The 20,498-nt window shown below is 48.0% G+C and overlaps 1 protein-coding gene across 4 annotated transcripts in view; it reads right to left on the bottom strand.

Annotated features, from left to right (window-relative positions):
- The window catches only part of LOC109871720 (E3 ubiquitin-protein ligase RNF220), a 190,529-nt gene that overhangs the window by 155,179 nt on the left and 14,852 nt on the right, over window positions 1-20,498 (bottom strand). For all 4 annotated transcript variants that reach the window (XM_031807077.1, XM_031807078.1, XM_031807079.1 and 1 more), the window contains exon 2: window positions 19,167-19,987. In XM_031807077.1, the coding sequence (XP_031662937.1) occupies window positions 19,167-19,815 (649 nt within the window). In that variant the 5' untranslated portion in view covers window positions 19,816-19,987. The remainder of the gene's footprint in view (window positions 1-19,166; window positions 19,988-20,498) is intronic.

Here is a 20,498-nt window from a genome sequence, read left to right as displayed (position 1 = left end):
CAACTTGAATCTTAAAGGAATTGGCCAGTTAAAAGGGCATGCTATTAATTACCAGCCACAAACACAGCAGACTACAAATGGAGCCCACCAGGACCCCCGTATCTGACTCAATGACCATTGACTGAGACAGGAGTCTAGAAAAGGAGAAGAAGAGGAGGAGGAGGGGGCAGAGAGGGGGTGAGAGGGGGGTGAGGATGAGAGAGTGTGTGGTCCCGGACAAGCGGGCTCCTGGGGTGTTCCGCTGCAGTGAGAACAGAGGAGGGGAAGTGAGAGGAAGGAGACAAGGTGGCGAATAAGAAGGCAAGGTGACAAGGCATCAGGGAAAGTGCAATGAATTATTTATAAGGCCACTGATGGACAGGCTGAATACGAAAGAGAAAGGGAGGGAGAGAGAGAAAGAGAGAGAGAGAAAGGGAAAAAAGAGGGGGCAGGAGAGCTGGGCTGCTGGTCGGCCTAGCTATGAGGAGGGGAGGACAGTGGAGGCCGAGGCAGGTTTTCATGTGGCAGACACACTTACTGCCTGCTGCTCCAGCCGTGATCCTACCTTCGACCTAGCCATGGACCAGTCCAGAGAGGGAGGTGGTGTGGAGGGAAGGGGTGGGGGTATTGGCTGGGGGCTTTCATCGTAACCAACCATCTCCCTCCTGAGACAAGAACACCACACATTGCCATCTGTGATCAGAGAGAGGGGAAAGGAGGAGGAGGGGGACGCGATCAGCTCCTCTAACCCTGTGTGTGCATGAGCATAATCCCCCTTTAAACCCACTGCATGACCATCCTTAAAGGTGCACACTGGGACAATGCACCATGCCTATGTATCATCACTATTCACTAACTCTCTCTAACATGCTAACATATATTATTCTAGGGTCCGGTGAATAATGGCATGCTGGGGGGCCGGTATCCACTCTCTCTGTGGGTTGACTTTAAAGGTATTCGTCATATAATTAAATAGAACATAGAGAACACATTCTAGACATTCTAGGTTTATGACAGGTTTACACTATACATACAAAAGTATGTGGACACCCTTTCAAATGAGTGGATTCGGCTATTTCAGCCACACCCGTTGCTGACAGGTGTATAAAATCGAGCACACAGCCACGCAATCTCCATAGACAAACATTGGCAGTAGAATAACCTTACTGAAGAGCTCAGTGACTTTCAATAGGATGCCACCTTTCCAACAAGTCAGTTCGTCAAATTTCTGCCCTGCTAGAGTTGCCCCGGTCAACTGTAAGTGCTGCTATTGTGAAGTGGAAACATCTAGGAGCAACAACGGCTCAGCCACGAAGTGGTAGGCCACACAAGCACACAGGGACCGCCGAGTGCTGTAGCGTGTAGCGTGTAAAAATGGTCTATTGCTAGAGTGATGCAGCTAGAGTGATGTAAAGCTCGCCGCCATTCGATTCATGAGCAGTGAAAACACATTCTCTGGAGTGATGAATCACGCTTCACCACCTGACTGTCCAATGGACGAATCTGGGTTTGGCGGATGCCAGGAGAATGCTAATGCATAATGCCAACTGTAAAGTTTGGTGGAGGGGGAATAATGGTCTGGGGCTGTTTTTCATGGTACAGGCTAGGCCCCTTTGTTCCAGTGAAGGGAAATCTTAATTATACAGCATACAATGACATTTTAGACGATTCTGTGCTTCCAACTTTGTAGCAACAGTTTGGAAAATACCCTTTCCTTTCCACACAGAAATGTTTTTTTCGAGATCGGTGTGGAAGATCTTGACTGGCCTGCACAGAGCCCTGACCTCAACCACATCGAACACCATTGGGGTGAATTGGAACGCCGTCTGCGAGCCAGGCCTACTCGCTCAACATCAGTGCCCAACCTCATCAATGCTCTTGTGGCTGAATGGAAGCAAGTCCCCACAGCAACGTTCCAACATCTAGTGGAAAGCCTTCCCAGAAGAGTGGAGGATGTTATAGCAGCTAAAGGGGGGACCAACTCCATATCAATGCCCATGCTTTTGGAATGAGATGTTCGACGAGCAGGTGTCCACATACTTTTGGTCATGTGGTGTATATATCTATGAGATCCATGGTCCAGCTCCATGCTTAGCCTATACAGCCAGGTAAGCAGCTGTGTAGCCAGGCCAGACCAGTTAGGGAGCCTTGGAATGGATGATGAATATTTAACCCTTGTTGAGTGGCCTTGGTTAATTTGTCAGGCAGTGGTTAAATGCCACCATTAGCATTCTGTGGGGTTATTGACAGCCTGGAGGGCTCTGCCGGCTGGATGATGGATGCCTGCTGCAGGACACCCAAAACGAGACAGCCAGACCATGTCGCTGGTCGTATCGATGGAATATTATTAAGGCCGTGATGACAGGTCTGACGGAGGGAGGGAGGGGCCTGAATGCTACAAGCATTACCAACACACACACAAATATACACAAACACTCGACTGTAAAATATACACACACACTCGAATGTAAAACACACACACACCAGTGTCCACACTCAAACTAGTCCACTAGTATCTCACTTCACACTTTTAAACCCATTTCACTTTCAAATGTACTTTCATCTTCTCAGCTGTTTCCCCGTCTTCAGGAAATACCCCAGTGCACCTGTGTTTCCGTTACCACAGGGTGTCCCCAGGTCCCATTCGGATCATCATTACCTGGTCTGAGCAGGCGTCATTTAACTAGAGCTCAGTGGGCCACAACCCAGCAGGACCAGTACCCAGCATGCACTCCGCTATCTGTGTACCGCCCATGTCCAAGACGACCCGGCGCGTCCAGCCCTGCCCCAGCAGCCCCAGCGGTCAACCATTACCAAGGATACCAAAGACCTCGCACCACGCTGCCATGTCAGGTCACGTCCCAGTGGACACCTCTTCTCTCCACAGCTCATAATTCCTGTTTGTTGCTGTGACATTGCTGCAAAGTCAGAGCCTTTTTTTTATGTGAATGTTGTTTTACAACTGTTGGACGACACACTGTGGGCTGCAGCTTTAGGATCTAACTGTAGCTACACTCCCTCTGAAGAAAAACGGGGTATTATAGTCAAGTCAAATTGTGTTTGTCACGTGCAGAATACAACAGGTGTAGACTTTACTTACGAGCCCTTTCCCAACTATGCAGAGTTAAAAAGTAAGAAAAATAGAAATAAAAAAGGAAATAGTGACACAATAAAAACAATAACGAGGCTGTTTACAAGGAGTACCAGTAAGGAGTCAATGTGCAGGGGTACGAGGTAGTCGAGGTAATATGTACATGTAGGTAGGGGTAAAAGTGACGAGGCAATCTTGGTATTTATATGATGTTTATGCACGAGCCTTCACAATATCAACGACCAACGATAACGGTTTGATTTGTAAATTCCCTGAAAACTAATGCAGTGTGCATGGAAAAGACTCAAACCACTCTCTTTTGGCAGGTAAATCATCAAATGCTTACATTCTTCTTTGCATCATTGAACGGGATCTAAAAACATCTAAAGGAAACAAACTGTAACGTTGAAACTATTTTCCAAAACTTTGTGAGTCATTGGTGGCAGGTTTGGCAGGGTTTACTGAACAAACAGTATCCTCTCCAAGACAAGTCTCTCTCCCACTGCTACACTGCCCCTGTCCAGGCTCACAGAGAGGACTTAAGACCAATAAGGCAGGAGAGAGATGAGAGAGAGATGCTGGGATCTGGGACTGCTCTCCCCTTGGCTCTGTTTGTTTGTACACGCTAGCTTTGTTTCTTCTGAAGGATCCTTGGATTTCCTCAGGCGGCTCCGTGCAGCCCGGCTATCGGAGGGATTCCGGTAAAGAGAACTAGAGGGAGTTCTGAACTGAGAGCTTGGATCAGCTTGTCTGAGACCAACAAGACAACATGCCAGAAACGGATTAAACACTGGCTCCCTACTCAAACACACACACACACACACACACACACACACACACACACACACACACACACACACACACACACACACACACACACACACACACACACACACACACACACACACACACACACACACACACACACACATACACACCCTACTGGTACAAACATGGAGACACATTCATAGATGTTGCTGCCGTGATGTCTGTACAGTATTTTACACATTTTTGATTTGATTTCCAGGTAGCTAGGGATCTGTGTTTAACTTGAAGAGAAAAGGAGCCATACTGTGTTGCGGCTGATGCTCCTTCTCCCCCCACTACACACACCCACACACACCCTTTGGAGAGAGCACTGGAAAATCAATATATCTTTGAATGGAGGTCAGAGGGGTGGCTGCTTTGGGAGAAGTGACAGATTTGCTCTCTTTTGCTCCTCTTAGCCCCCCTGCCTCCCCTCCACCCCCCCACCCCCCTCCCCCTCCAAGAGGGCAGAATTCCAAGCATTTTGCCGCGGGGGTGCGATATTAGACAGCCCACATTGAAATGGAACCCGCAGAGCACCATGAGTGCCGGAGCCTACTGCCGGAGCCTACTGCAGTCTGACATCACTAAAGGAGCCTACTGCAGTCTGACATCACTAAAGGAGCCTACTGCAGTCTGACATGACTCAAATAGCCTACTGCAGTCTGACATCACTAAAGGAGTCTACTGCAGTCTGACATCACTAAAGGAGCCTACTGCAGTCTGACATCACTAAAGGAGCCTACTGCAGTCTGACATCACTAAAGGAGCCTACTGCAGTCTGACATCACGAAAGGATCTTCTGCAGTCTGACATCACTATAGGAACCTACTGCAGTCTGACATGACTAAAGGAGTCTACTGCAGTCTGACATGACTAAAGGAGTCTACTGCAGTCTGACATGACTAAAGGATCCGACTGCAGTCTGACATGACTAAAGGAGTCTACTGCAGTCTGATATCACTAAAGGAGCCTAATGCAGTCTGACATGACTAAAAGAGCCTACTGCAGTCTGACATGACTAAAAGAGCCTAATGCAGTCTGACATCACTAAAGGAGCCTACTGCAGTCTGACATCACTAAAGGAGCCTACTGCAGTCTGACATCACTATAGGAACCTACTGCAGTCTGACATCACTATAGGAACCTACTGCAGTCTGACATGACTAAAGGAGTCTACTGCAGTTTGAAATGACTAAAAGAGCCTACTGCAGTCTGACATCACTAAAGGAGTCTACTGCAGTCTGATATCACTAAAGGAGCCTAATGTAGTCTGACATGACTAAAAGAGCCTAATGCAGTCTGACATCACTAAAGGAGCCTACTGCAGTCTGACATCACTAAAGGAGCCTAATGCAGTCTGACATGACTAAAGGAGTCTACTGCAGTCTGACATCACTAAAAGAGCCTAATGTAGTCTGACATGACTAAAAGAGCCTAATGCAGTCTGACATCACTAAAGGAGCCTACTGCAGTCTGACATGACTAAAAGAACCTAATGCAGTTTGACATCACTAAAGGAGCCTACTGCAGTCTGACATCACTAAAAGAGCCTACTGCAGTCTGACATGACTAAAGGAGTCTACTGCAGTCTGACATCACTAAAGGAACCTACTGCAGTCTGACATCACTAAAGGAGCCTAATGCAGTCTGACATCACTAAAGGACCCTACTGCGGTCTGACATCACTAAAGGAACCTACTGCAGTCTGACATCACTAAAGGAACCTACTGCAGTCTGACATGACTAAAGGAGCCTACTGCAGTCTGACATTACTAAAGGAACCTACTGCAGTCTGACATGACTAAAGGAGCCTACTGCAGTCTGACATTACTAAAGGAGCCTACTGCAGTCTGATATCACTAAAGGAGCCTAATGCAGTCTGACATGACTAAAAGAGCCTACTGCAGTCTGACATCACTAAAGGAGCCTACTGCAGTCTGACATCACTAAAGGAGCCTACTGCAGTCTGACATCACTAAAGGAGCCTACTGCAGTCTGACATCACTAAAGGAGCCTACTGCCGTCTGACATCACTAAAGGAGCCTACTGCCGCCTGACATCACTAAAGGAGCCTACTGCAGTCTGACATCACGAAAGGATCTTCTGCAGTCTGACATCACTATAGGAACCTACTGCAGTCTGGCATGACTAAAAGAGCCTACTGCAGTCTGACATGACTAAAGGAGTCTACTGCAGTCTGACATGACTAAAGGATCCGACTGCAGTCTGACATGACTAAAGGAGTCTACTGCAGTCTGATATCACTAAAGGAGCCTAATGTAGTCTGACATGACTAAAAGAGCCTAATGCAGTCTGACATCACTAAAGGAGCCTACTGCAGTCTGACATCGCTAAAGGAGCCTACTGCAGTCTGACATCACTAAAGGAGCCTACTGCAGTCTGACATCACTAAAGGATATTCTGCAGTCTGACATCACTAAAGGAACCTTCTGCAGTCTGACATCACTATAGGAACCTACTGCAGTCTGACATGACTATAGGAACCTACTGCAGTCTGACATGACTAAAGGAGTCTACTGCAGTCTGAAATTACTAAAAGAGCCTACTGCAGTCTGACATCACTAAAGGGGTCTACTGCAGTCTGACATGACTAAAAGAGCCTAATGCAGTCTGACATCACTAAAGGAGCCTACTGCAGTCTGACATCACTAAAGGAGCCTAATGCAGTCTGACATGACTAAAGGAGTCTACTGCAGTCTGACATCACTAAAAGAGCCTAATGTAGTCTGACATGACTAAAAGAGCCTAATGCAGTCTGACATCACTAAAGGAGCCTACTGCAGTCTGACATCACTAAAGGAGCCTACTGCAGTCTGACATGACTAAAAGAGCCTAATGCAGTTTGACATCACTAAAGGAGCCTACTGCAGTCTGACATCACTAAAAGAGCCTACTGCCTACATGACTAAAGGAGTCTACTGCAGTCTGACATCACTAAAGGAACTTACTGCAGTCTGACATCACTAAAGGAGCCTACTGCAGTCTGACATCACTAAAGGACTCTACTGCGGTCTGACATCACTAAAGGAACCTACTGCAGTCTGATATCACTAAAGGAACCTACTGCAGTCTGACATGACTAAAGGAGCCTACTGCAGTCTGACATCACTAAAGGAGCCTACTGCAGTCTGACATCACTAAAGGAGCCTAATGCAGTCTGACATGACTAAAGGAGTCTACTGCAGTCTGACATCACTAAAAGAGCCTAATGTAGTCTGACATGACTAAAAGAGCCTAATGCAGTCTGACATCACTAAAGGAGCCTACTGCAGTCTGACATCACTAAAGGAGCCTACTGCAGTCTGACATGACTAAAAGAGCCTAATGCAGTTTGACATCACTAAAGGAGCCTACTGCAGTCTGACATCACTAAAAGAGCCTACTGCAGTCTGACATGACTAAAGGAGTCTACTGCAGTCTGACATCACTAAAGGAACTTACTGCAGTCTGACATCACTAAAGGAGCCTACTGCAGTCTGACATCACTAAAGGACCCTACTGCGGTCTGACATCACTAAAGGAACCTACTGCAGTCTGATATCACTAAAGGAACCTACTGCAGTCTGACATGACTAAAGGAGCCTACTGCAGTCTGACATTACTAAAGGAACCTACTGCAGTCTGACATGACTAAAGGAGCCTACTGCAGTCTGACATCACTAAAGGGGCCTACTGCAGTCTGACATGACTAAAGGAGCCTACTGCAGTCTGACATGACTAAAGGATTACACCGCGGCAGGTGTGAAACGAGGCTTAACTCAGACAGCTAGCTAGCTGTACCCCAGACCCAGCCACAGTCAGCCACACATCGCCAAACAAGTCCAGTCTACAAAGAGAAGAGAGGTATAAATGTAAGCTTATTGCTCAGTCCATCCCAGATCAGACCTCTCACCACTTTCAGCTGTCATTTTCAACAGCAACAAGTTCGATCTGTATATCTCAGAATTGTCTCTGTTTGGCTAGTACAAACGGCCAACTGTGATGAAAACCATCGATTGAGGAGCGGCCGAAGTTTAGATCTTTGATGGTTGGAGTGGTTGGGGCGGGGGGGTGGTTGGGGCGAGGGGACGACGGCGACGACACTGGTTAAGACGATTGTGGACCCCACACTGAGAGGGGTAGTTAAACGGCCGCTGTTTCCCTTTGATGTGTCACAGGAATAAACTTCAGCGCAATTTCCCCACCGTAGCCGTAACGACAAGCATCACGACTCTCAAAGAGGGCGGGACGAGACAACATAATCACTGATCACTGCACAAGATGAAACACAAGGACCTTGTCGCCTACTTCTGACACCACGGAGAGACATGTGGAGAATTAAATAGATTTTCTACAGCTGTGGAATAACTTTGGCTAAACCATCATAATGAAAGAGAAAGTGCATTCTGTCTCGCACTTTGAGTTCCTAAGATGTGTTAATGTATTACAGTAGGCCATATATCACTTCTTACCAAAACATTAAACACAGGTTGTTTAAAAGGAATAACACTTTCAATTTCTATTCCTGGAAACAGACCAAAATGTACTAAAGACTACATATTACATTGGGGTTCAATTATCCTTCTCATCATAACTTAATGTTAGATAAAAAATGCAAACACAAACTGAACAGCGGGTTTAGCATTTTTTTTTAACTAAACTGGAGTCGAAATAGATAATACTCTTAATCTTAATATTACAAAACACGATAATTCTAAAATTGATCCAGATAAAACATCTCTATTAAGCTTTATCAATGAAGCGATGAGTAAACGAGAGAGAAAGCCAGAGATGAAAGGAGAGCCCTATTGAGATCAGTGCTTGCTAGTTGGTAATGAATACTGCAGGGAGCATTGATGATTGTAATTATCAAACTGCTGTTTTAAAAGGCCATTGATTGATGTCATTAGCTCAGTGAGTGTTTACTGATTGCTGCATTTGCACGTTTCCTGGTGCTGGGCTCTCACACATGGCCTGTTATTATAACAGGAGACTAGGAAGAGGAAGAAGAGGAGGAGGAGGGCATCGAATAAGCAATAAGCTTGCATTTATACCGACGTGCATATATAGACCCTACAGACACACACACACACACACACACACAACACACACACACACACACAACACACACACACACACACACACACACACACACACACACGCACACTTATCTCCACTCTGCTACTGTATTCAATTATGTCAAAAGTCTAGTTAGAAGACAACTGACAACAACAGTATGAGCCATTTACTATTTTATAAAACTATTTACTATTTACTGGTGTATAAAACTATTTACTATTTACTGGTGTATAAAACTATTTACTATTTACTGGTGTAAAAAACTATTTACTGTTTACTGGTGTACAAAACCGCCGGCTTCAGATGCCTGGATACGGACAGTATAGTGTGATGTGGTTTGGTGTAGTGTGGTGTGGTACGGTGTAGTATAGTGTAGTGTGATGTGGTCTGGTGTGGTCTGGTGTAGTGTGGTGTGGTCTGGTGTAGTGTGGTACGGTCTGGCGTAGTGTGATGTGGTGTGGTCTGGTGTAGTGTGGTGTGGTTTGGTGTGGTGTGGTGTGGTCTGGTGTAGTGTGGTGTGGTGCGGTCTGGTATAGTGTGGTATGGTCTGGTGTAGTGTGATGTGGTGTGGTCTGGTGTAGTGTGGTGTGGTCTGGTGTAGTGTGGTGTGGTCTGGTGTAGTGTGGTACGGTCTGGCGTAGTGTGATGTGGTGTGGTCTGGTGTAGTGTGGTGTGGTGTGGTCTGGTGTAGTGTGGTGTGGTCTGGTGTAGTGTGGTGTGGTCTGGTGTAGTGTGGTGTGGTCTGGTGTAGTGTGGTGTGGTCTGGTGTAGTGTGGTACGGTCTGGCGTAGTGTGATGTGGTGTGGTCTGGTGTAGTGTGGTGTGGTCTGGTGTGGTCTGGTGTAGTGTGGTGTGGTGCAGTCTGGTATAGTGTGGTATGGTCTGGTGTAGTGTGATGTGGTGTGGTCTGGTGTAGTGTGGTGTGGTCTGGTGTAGTGTGGTGTGGTCTGGTGTAGTGTGGTACGGTCTGGCGTAGTGTGATGTGGTGTGGTCTGGTGTAGTGTGGTGTGGTCTGGTGTGGTGTGGTCTGGTGGAGTGTGGTGTGGTCTGGTGTGGTGGTGTGGTCTGGTGTAGTGTGGTGTGGTCTGGTGTAGTGCGGTGTGGTGTGGTCTGGTGTAGTGTGGTACGGTCTGGTGTAGAGATGTGCGGTACGGTACGGTCTGGTGTAGTGTGGTGTGGTATGGTTGAGTATTGTGGTGCGGTACTGTGCAGTCTACCGTCTCTCAGCTTCCCCTCCCAGGACACACACACCTCAGCAGAGAGACAGACAGCCTGCTAAACCTCCTTTATCTATCTGACACCTCAATGTCAACAGAACTAACAACAGGCCCACTGCCCTGGGCGTACCAGTCATTCTGAGGAGCACACCGACAGGGCCACTGCCCTGGGCGTACCAGTCATTCTGAGGAGCACACCGACAGGGCCACTGCCCTGGGCGTACCAGTCATTCTGAGGAGCACACCGACAGGGCCACTGCCCTGGGCGTACCAGTCATTCTGAGGAGCACACCGACAGGGCCACTGCCCTGGGCGTACCAGTCATTCTGAGGAGCACACCGACAGGCCCACTGCCCTGGGCGTACCAGTCATTCTGAGGAGCACACCGACAGGCCCACTGCCCTGGGCGTACCAGTCATTCTGAGGAGCACACCGACAGGGCCACTGCCCTGGGCGTACCAGTCATTCTGAGGAGCACACCGACAGGGCCACTGCCCTGGGCGTACCAGTCATTCTGAGGAGCACACCGACAGGCCCACTGCCCTGGGCGTACCAGTCATTCTGAGGAGCACACCGACAGGCCCACTGCCCTGGGCGTACCAGTCATTCTGAGGGGCACACCGACAGGGCCACTGCCCTGGGCGTACCAGTCATTCTGAGGAGCACACCGACAGGGCCACTGCCCTGGGCGTACCAGTCATTCTGAGGAGCACACCGTCAGGGCCACTGCCCTGGGCGTACCAGTCATTCTGAGGAGCACACCGACAGGGCCACTTCCCTGGGCGTACCAGTCATTCTGAGGAGCACACCGACAGGCCCACTGCCCTGGGCGTACCAGTCATTCTGAGGAGCACACCGACAGGGCCACTGCCCTGGGCGTACCAGTCATTCTGAGGAGCACACCGACAGGCCCACTGCCCTGGGCGTACCAGTCATTCTGAGGAGCACACCGACGGGCCCACTGCCCTGGGCGTACCAGTCATTCTGAGGAGCACACCGACGGGCCCACTGCCCTGGGCGTACCAGTCATTCTGAGGAGCACACCGTCAGGGCCACTGCCCTGGGCGTACCAGTCATTCTGAGGAGCACACCGACAGGCCCACTGCCCTGGGCGTACCAGTCATTCTGAGGAGCACACCGACAGGGCCACTGCCCTGGGCGTACCAGTCATTCTGAGGAGCACACCGTCAGGGCCACTGCCCTGGGCGTACCAGTCATTCTGAGGAGCACACCGACAGGGCCACTGCCCTGGGCGTACCAGTCATTCTGAGGAGCACACCGACAGGCCCACTGCCCTGGGCGTACCAGTCATTCTGAGGAGCACACCGACAGGGCCACTGCCCTGGGCGTACCAGTCATTCTGAGGAGCACACCGACAGGGCCACTGCCCTGGGCGTACCAGTCATTCTGAGGAGCACACCGTCAGGGCCAAACAGGAGGAGGGGAAAAGGGACATCGGGAAAGAAAAAAAGACTAAATAAAGAACTGAAACAGAATAGACGAAGAGTAAAGATGTTACGTGTTTGAAACTCATCCTCTCATCTGTTCCACTTCTCAGTTTCACTCTCTACCAAATGTAATATATTCACTCACTTCTTCAAAATACATCTCTCATTGCTATTCTGCAGAAACAGCTGAGATGCAGCTGTAGCGAAATAACAACTTCCTTAAGAATGCCTTAGAATACCTTAGAATAGTTTCGAATAGCTACTACGACTCCAATGATGAAAAAAACACTGATATGGACAGAGAGAGGCTGGGAAACTAATACAGATGGAGTCTGGGTGGGTGACAGCTATTGGATTTGAATATGAGATAGCTGCCGAGTAGAGGACACACAATTAGAATGCAGGATTGAATCAATAGGCCTGCTGACAGATGGATTACAAAGGTAAATAGATGATACATGCTGATAAATAATTAATTGGGGCTAGTGGGAGGAGGGTTGGGATGGAGGAAGAGTGACATGAAGGTAGCTAGAGGGAGAACGGCAACACTTTCCTAATGGCCGTCACCCGTCACAAATGCACCAGTGCATTGTGGGTCGGTGTGAAGGACCATGCAGATATGATTGGACATGGTGGTTCTGTGATGAGCTTATGAGACCGTGGTAATACAGTGTTTCTGCATCCGATGGAGCATGGTGTAAATAACAAGGGAATGCCGGTTTGAAACATGCCTGTTTAGTTACCTGGTAAATCATTGTAATACCAACAAATCCAACATTTAAGTTTTCTTTTCTGTTTTTCGATTGATTTGCTTACTGAAAAACCACACTAGCGTATTTTCAGTGAAGACTAAATAGCACCAAAACAAAAGCTACAGGTGCATGTCATGTGGTTGTGAGGTAATGGCCTAAAAAAGGGTGTTATTGTGGCACAGCCCTTCTGCAACACTGTGAAACCGTGTGCTAAAACAGGTAACGATCCCAAACGCAGCCTCTCTTATGCACCGTGACCAGGCATCACCGCAGCGCTTCAGAGGCAGCAATCACTTGCCGATGAATTATTCAAAATTAAGGGCGTAACGTATATGTGTCGTTTTGCCAAGTGGGCTTTTTGGAAACAAGCCTGTCACAGAAGACTGCATCCACAAACTGTGAGAAGATTAGATTACAGAGATGAGAAGGGGGAGGGGGGGCAGACCTAGTGAGGAGAGAGGGAGGGAGGAGAAAGAGGGGAAAAGAGGGAGTAGAAAGAGAAAGGGAGAGGAGCATAGGAAAAAGAAAGATGAAAGGGGGAATAAAAGACAAGACTACACGCCGGCTGTCGTGGGGGTCTGTCTTGTTTTGCTCTGGGTGGGGGACCTGTTAGCAGGAGCGCGGCTTCAGCCACTGCCTCTTTAAGGGTGCTCTGGGGGAACAGACCTTTCAACACACCAGCATAAGCCTGGGCAGGCCGAAGGCTGTGAAAGGCAGCTCTCTAGAGAAATAAACCCTTCAGCTCTGGGCACTGTGAGTCAGTCAGTGACAATTCGCCTTTTCCTAAGACTACAAATGCAAACCTGTATAATAAAAAAGGAGGAGGGGTAACGGAGGAGTGGACCTCCAGGGTGTTCTGCCTTCATGGTGCCTGACCGGAAGCCTGACCCCTGGGTAACAGAGGAACGGAACTGCATGCCAGCTGTGGAGGTTCTACTGGACTCGGCGGGCTGGTTTCACTGGGGTTTTATAGAGGCTGAGTGACATCAGCACAGGGCTGAAATCCGGACCATGGGAATGTGGCTGACCCGGGGCCTGGGAGACGGACGGAGACTGGGCCCCCCATAGTGCTGCTGCACACACAGACTCAGCAGAAATAACATGGGCGTGCACGCACACACACACACACACACACACAGACACGCAGCAAAAAGAACACAGCCCACTGTCAGGGGAAACAACCACCACAATATTACCAGCTACATAAAGCCTCTGCTCGTTTTTACATTCTCCTATCGATACTTATGTTGTCATATAGCCTGAAGCTGAAACAAGCTCTCTCTCTCTCTCTCTCTCTCTGAGAAAGCAGATCAAAAGTTGCAGGCTTGTGTTCAATGTGTTCTAACAGCCCGTCCTTTAGCTGAGAGCGGATTCATGTGAGTAGCTGTTTACTAGTCCAGAGAGCCCAGCTGTTCCTTGGAGGAGGATGTCGCCGCTCATCTAATTTCCCCCCGTTCATTTCCCTAACAGTGGATCCAGCAGCTCGTTTCAATAATCGAGGCTTGCCACCAATCTGTGTCCAATTCAAGTGGCCGAGCCAACAAAGCCCAGGCAGAAAGTGCTAATCCTTGATCTGCATCGTGCCGCAGCAATGGCACAGCTCAATGCTCTTCTATTTAACACAGTGTTGTGATGGGTAGACACCTGCTGTCTACTGCCAACAACCACCCAATGTCTACCGCTGAGAGAGAGAGAGAGAGATAGAGAGGGAGTGGGGGGGTAAAGGGAGAGAAAGAGAGGGAGAGAGAGAGAGGGAGAGAGAGCGAGGGAGAGAGAGAGAGAGGTAGAGAGGGAGAGAGAGTGAGGGAGAGAGAGCGAGGGAGAGAGAGATAGAGAGGGAGAGGTAGAGAGGGAGTGGGGGGGGTAAATGCAGAGAAAGAGAGAGAGAGAGAGAGAGAGAGAGAGAGAAAGAGAGAGAGAGTGAGAGAGAGAGAGAGAGAGAGAGAGAGGGAGAGGGAGAGAGAGTGAGAAAGAGAGAGAGAGAGGGAGAGAGAGAGAGAGTGAGAAAGAGAGAGAGAGAGAGAGAGAGAGAGAGAGAGAGAGAGAGAGAGAGAGAGAGTGAGAGAGAGAGAGAGTGAGAGAGAGAGAGAGAGGGCGGGGCGGGGGGGATGGGCACGGGGACTGACAGAGAGGCAAAATGAGAGGACAAGCCTTTTAACATCTGGGTAAGCACAGACGAGCACCCGGGCCGCAGCCTAATTATTAGAACACTCTTACTTAACTTAACCTCGCCACTAGACCGTGACAGGGAGATGGGAGGGAGGGAGAGGGGATGACAGCAGAGCAAGAGGCTGGGAGAGAGGGAGAGAGAGAGTGTGGAGGGAGTAGATTTTTGTGGGGATGATAATGTTTGCCTCCTTGGCTATTTAACTCTTCACCTGCCAGAAAGAAATGAATAGGGGTTGTTGTGACTAAACAAAACATTCACGAGCATAACATTACAGTAATTCAAATATAGAGGTATTTCTATTCATAAAGGCATCTAATGTATTTTATTTATCACTAGCATCATTCATCCTTGAAGACCCTCTCTTTCTGTGATTGTCTCCTTTTCCTACAACCATTTCCCAAAGTTGGTAACATTTCCCCGGGAATAACAACCACACTGATGACATCTGCTCTTTGAAAGAAAGAAAAAAAATCCCCATCTGACTCACTGTGTGTTTTAACAGCTGTCAGCGTACGTTGCTCTTTTCAACACTGGATGTGAAGAACGTTGGAATAACTGCACATTGGGTGACAGATCTACAAGGCAGGAACTCTGCACCAATCATCATGATAGAGAGGGAGAGGGAAAGGTAAGGGCCAGCAAATCATTAAAGGCGCCACTGAATGATCTGCCTGGCAACCAGAAAGGTACAGAAACGGTTATGGAGATAGAACTACATTCTCATTATGAATATTAACAACCTAGCTGTTCATATTCATAATCATCACAAAATAATGTAACCTAAACCCCAAACTCTTCTGTGATTGGGGATCTTGAATTAAATGTGGGAGAGATTGAATCCTGATTCTGAATCCTGATTCTCCCAGACAGACAGACATTAGGTGACATTAGGTTGACTAGCTTGACTGGCCTGTCCTCTGACTGACTGGGAGGTGGGTCGGTCAGCGGCTATCTCCAGTCCTGAGCAACCGGGGTGGTGGGGGTTAAGTGTGGCCCTGCCAGGCACCCAGTACCCCGTAAATCAGTGGGGATTTATGGAGACAGGCCTGTACGGCTCACAGCTCGGTCACGTCAGGAAGGAAGCTTGCGTGGCTGCACTCTGTTGTCTTAAGGATTCTTCTCTTTATTTCAGCTGCTCAGGAAAGCAGCTGGGCTCTGCGTTTCAGCTCCGAACTAATTGCTCCTCCTTTTTGTCATTTCTTTTATCTCTCCTTTTATCTCACTTTTGCCCCTCTACCTTCTCCTCTCCCTTTACTCTTTCGCTCACACACACACACACACACACACACACACACACACACACACACACACACACACACACACACACACACACACACACACACACACACACACACACACACACACACACACACACAGACACACACACACCCAGACACACACACACACACACAGACACACACACACACAGACACACACACAGACACACAAACACACAAACGCACAGTACTTCCTTCCTTCCCTCTCTCTCTCTCTCTCTCTCTCTCTCTCTCTCTCTCTCTCTCTCTCTCTCTCTCTCTCTCTCTCCTTCTCTCTCTCTCTCTGTCTCTTCACTCTCTTTCCATCTCTCCTCCCTAAGCCAGGCTTGTTGGGGCGCTTTGTGGAATGGAAATGTGGAAGTGGGTTAGCTGCTCAGGGTCAGGTTCAATGTTCAGATCTGCCGTGCAAATGTGTGGTGGGGGAAAACAAACAAACAAGCTCCAGCTGTCACGCACTCACAGAGGGAGATGTACACACACACAAACACACACACACACATCCATGACAATAAATGACACACACACAAAACACACAGAGATACACACATTTAAAATCACTCTCACAAACAAACAAGTGTTCTTCTGTCTTCACTGAGCTTCTGCATGTGATTCTTTCATTGTAAATATTCAAGTGAATTTTAAACAGGCAAATGACTTCGGGTGCCTTTAAAACTATACAGTATACAAGGAAAATCTGTAATATGAGTACACTGACATGTAATAGCTTATAATGTGATATGTGTATATTATAATGTGATATGTGTATATTATAATGTGATATGCATATATTATAATGTGATATGTGTATATTATAATGTGATATGCATATATTATAATGTGCCATGCGTATATTATAATGTGATATGTGTATATTATAATGTGATATGTGTATATTATAATGTGATATGCATATATTATAATGTGATATGTGTATATTATAATGTGATATGCATATATTATAATGTGCCATGCGTATATTATAATGTGATATGTGTATATTATAATGTGATATGTGTATATTATAATGTGATATGTGTATATTATAATGTGATATGTGTATATTATAATGTGATATGCATATATTATAATGTGATATGTGTATATTATAATGTGCCATGCATATATTATAATGTGATATGTGTATATTATAATGTGATATGTGTATATTATAATGTGATATGCGTATATTATAATGCCATGTTGGGATCTTTATGTGGAGATTTAATGATTTACAGCATAGTGTTTTTTAAACGTGCCAGTGACGGTACTGGGAAGATCTGGTGGGTTTAACACTGAGGGGACACTGCTCCAGGAGTGACAGCAAGCAGCTGGGTATACAGTCAAGAGAACCCAATTTAAGTCTCTTATATAAAAGTGCTGGAAATTCAATTGCATTCGAGCCCTTGGTGGGTGCAGGTTTAATCGAATTAGACAAGACTCCAAAACAGAAAACAGCTTCCAGCTCTCAAAATAATTTCCTCCCTCCCCGTCCTCGCCATACCCTACGCCCATGCCGCCTTGCTCTACACTGGGGATGCCAACCCCCCTAGTCCCCTGGTCCCCTTCCACCCTAATCTCCTCTATATCAGTGAGGATGAACCAGACCGTATTCTAATCAAATGACACCAATATCAGCTTAACACACAATAGCAGTTTATCTGGATGGTATTGGTAAGATCCATAAACCTTGCAATTTCCCAATGCCCAACACGAAGGACATGTAATTCTATCTATTTCACTTCTATCTACGGTAGAAATCTACATGCATCTCTCTGGTTCTACATAAACATGACCAGCAGAAACACAGGCAGCATTATCTGGGCTGACGTTTACAGGATCTCAAAAACACCAACGCGACTTAAACAAGACTCCTATAAGAAGTAATCCTTTATGAGAAATGCTATTTCTTTCATCTCTCTCTCTCTCTTTCCATCCCTCTCTCTCTCTTCTTCCCTCCTTCTCTCTCCCTCTCGTTCTTCTTGCTGGGTGTCATTCCCCCTCCCTGCTCCTCCGGTGGTGTTTTTATCGGATCAGTCTCAGTTCGCCGCTCTTGTCTCTCATGTGTTCGATCAAGGGTGGTTCGATCTCTCCTTATGCACAGTGCGCCTGTCGCACTCTAGCCCTCCCAATGAGAGAGACAGAGAGAGGAAAAGGGAGAGGAAGAGTGAGAAAGATAGTGAGAAAGCACAGCGACTCTCAGTGTGCAATTACCCGCCACCATAATGAGGGCTCGGTCTCTTTCTCCTGAGAGACTGACTCCCACTTTCTCTCTCTCTCACTCTCTCTCTCCCACCAATCTGTCACAAGATCAGATGGATCCTGTTGACGTGTGTAGGACTTGTTAGTGCTTGTGCAGAGAGAGAGGGTGGGGGTGGGGGGTTATCCCCCCCTCCTGTTAGAGACATGCCTCCTGCCAAAGTTTGGAAAGCTGGGTAATCCCCTGTTCATTTGCCACACTGGCTGGGTGAGTGCAGTGGTATGATGAATGCTGATGACAGGACTGTATCCCATCTTGCTGCGAGTCACTTCCCAAGTAATCAGATTAAAACAGTGAGCCAAATGGCCTCTGCTCATTGGAGAATGCTAATGTCCCAGAGCTTGTGGGAGTTGGAGTGAGACAGGGACAAGAAAGGACATGGGGGGGGAAGGCAGGAAGAAGGGACCAGAAAATCAGTGTTGTGCACTGTAGGGGTGACAGAGAACATAATCGGGGAGGGAATTGTGTGTGTGTGTGTGTGTGTGTGTGTGTGTGTGCGTGTGTGTGTGAGCGCGCGTGTGTGACCGCGTGAGCTCACACATGAGCATGTGTGTATGCGTTCGCCACAGACCACAGCGAGAGGGGAGGACAGTGTGTGAGTGAGTTTAAGGCTGAGTGGGCCTATGGAAATGTATTTGGTTTTCACAGGCTGCTACTGTATTTTGGAGTTAAGGTTCACAGCGTGGATTACTGCCAGTTATATTACTGGACTCCCTCTCAGCAGCATACTTATTCTTCTGAGCATGCCCTGGCATCATTTGATATTTTCCCAAATTCTTTCACTTGCACTTACCCAAGAGAAACTTCCATGTAATTTTTGAATCAAATCTGGGGAGTTCATCTGTGTGTGGGGCTCACTTCCTGAACATCCCTCTGTACTTTAATGCACTTCATAGATAGCAACGTATGGATGCTGCTGTCTCTATAGCAACACAGCACACAGTATGTGTTGTTTTTAGGTACATTTTTTCTTGTAAACTAATATCAAAAGCGTATTGTTTGTGAGGCATGATTTAATAGTAGAATTAGTGGTTACCTTTACATGAGTTTTATTATGTTTCATAATATACAGATAGATGTACTCACAGCGTTCGATGCGGTCCTCTGGGCTCGATGACGTCTCGCGGTCGGACAACAGGCCGGACACTGCAAAAATCTTTTTCCCAGCATCCTCCACTGCCTTAAGGGCGCTTGGGGAGCTGGAGGGGATCTGTCCCCCCCCAAAGTCATACTCTTTACCCTCAGCGTCCGTGTAGCGCAGGTGGGGAGAGGCGTCTGCATCCAGGCAGCCTTTGAGGCGCTTGGCTGGGGTGAAGGCAGACTGGTAGCCCCCTGCCCCGTCACGGTCGTCTGGAGGGGAGGCGAAGGGTCGGAAGGCCCCCACCCCGCTGTGGTTCAGCATGCTGATGGGGGAGCAGTCCAGGTTTGGGGGGGCGAACTGGTGATGCAGGTGCAGCAGGGAGGAGGGGAAGTCCCGGTTGGGGAAGCCCCCGGGAACGGCTCCCTGACGGTGGTACATGGAGGCGAAGGTGTAGGAGCCGTTGTTGAAGGGCAGGTGCATGTCCTTCTCCCCCATGGAGACAGGCACACCGAAGGGGCGGGGCTGCTGGCAGGGGATGGAGGCGTCGCGGCTGGCCTCGGCGGTGGAAGCCAGCACCATCAGGGCCGGGGATGCCAGAGGGTTGGGAAGGTAAGAGGATGACTCCATCTTGAAAGCGGCCCGGTGCAGGTCCATCCTGGTACCTGAGGAGTGGGGTTCCTGGGCCCAGAGGAGGGGCTGAGAGAAGAAGGAGTGGGGCGGGGTGTCCGGGCTGCGGGAGGCGGCTCTGGACACGCAGGTCAGGGGAAGGTGGGTCCTCACGGAAGGGTCCAGTCTCACTGCGGGTTCATCCTCCTCAGGTCACCGTCTGTAACAGGACACACAAGAAGTGACGTTTTCATTCAGCATCAGCCATAAAACTATTAAAAATAACATGACAGAGCCTCTTTGAAGAAGTCACAAACTTTCCCTCAGAGAGAGATCTGGGGTTGGATCACATCGATTTAAGCGGATTATTTCCCCAACTCTCCATCTCTCCCTCCCCTGCCTGCAGCTGGACCAGAACCGTCTGTCACAGATAAGGGCAGCGCTCGTCAATCTGATAAGGCCGGGCCTGCTCATGTGAACACTCGTCCCTGGTCCCCAGGCTGCCTACTCCAATGGGATTGTGATAGTGATATCATATCAGGCTGCCATCTGCACAGCCAGGAAATTTGACTGAATGAATAAATTAGCTGCACTTAACCTCTTGGCCTCTGGAGCAGTGAAACAGACTGAGACTCTCAGGAGGATTAAATGGTCAGATTGAACAAAGGTGATTGTGTGTGAGGGGATTTAATGAAACAATGGCAAAAAACGGTTCAAATATTTTTGGGATC

The sequence above is a fragment of the Oncorhynchus kisutch genome, linkage group LG27 (genome assembly GCF_002021735.2).
Source record: "Oncorhynchus kisutch isolate 150728-3 linkage group LG27, Okis_V2, whole genome shotgun sequence".
NCBI classification, from domain to species: Eukaryota; Metazoa; Chordata; class Actinopteri; order Salmoniformes; family Salmonidae; genus Oncorhynchus; species Oncorhynchus kisutch.
This window is presented reverse-complemented; position numbering and strand designations above follow the sequence as displayed.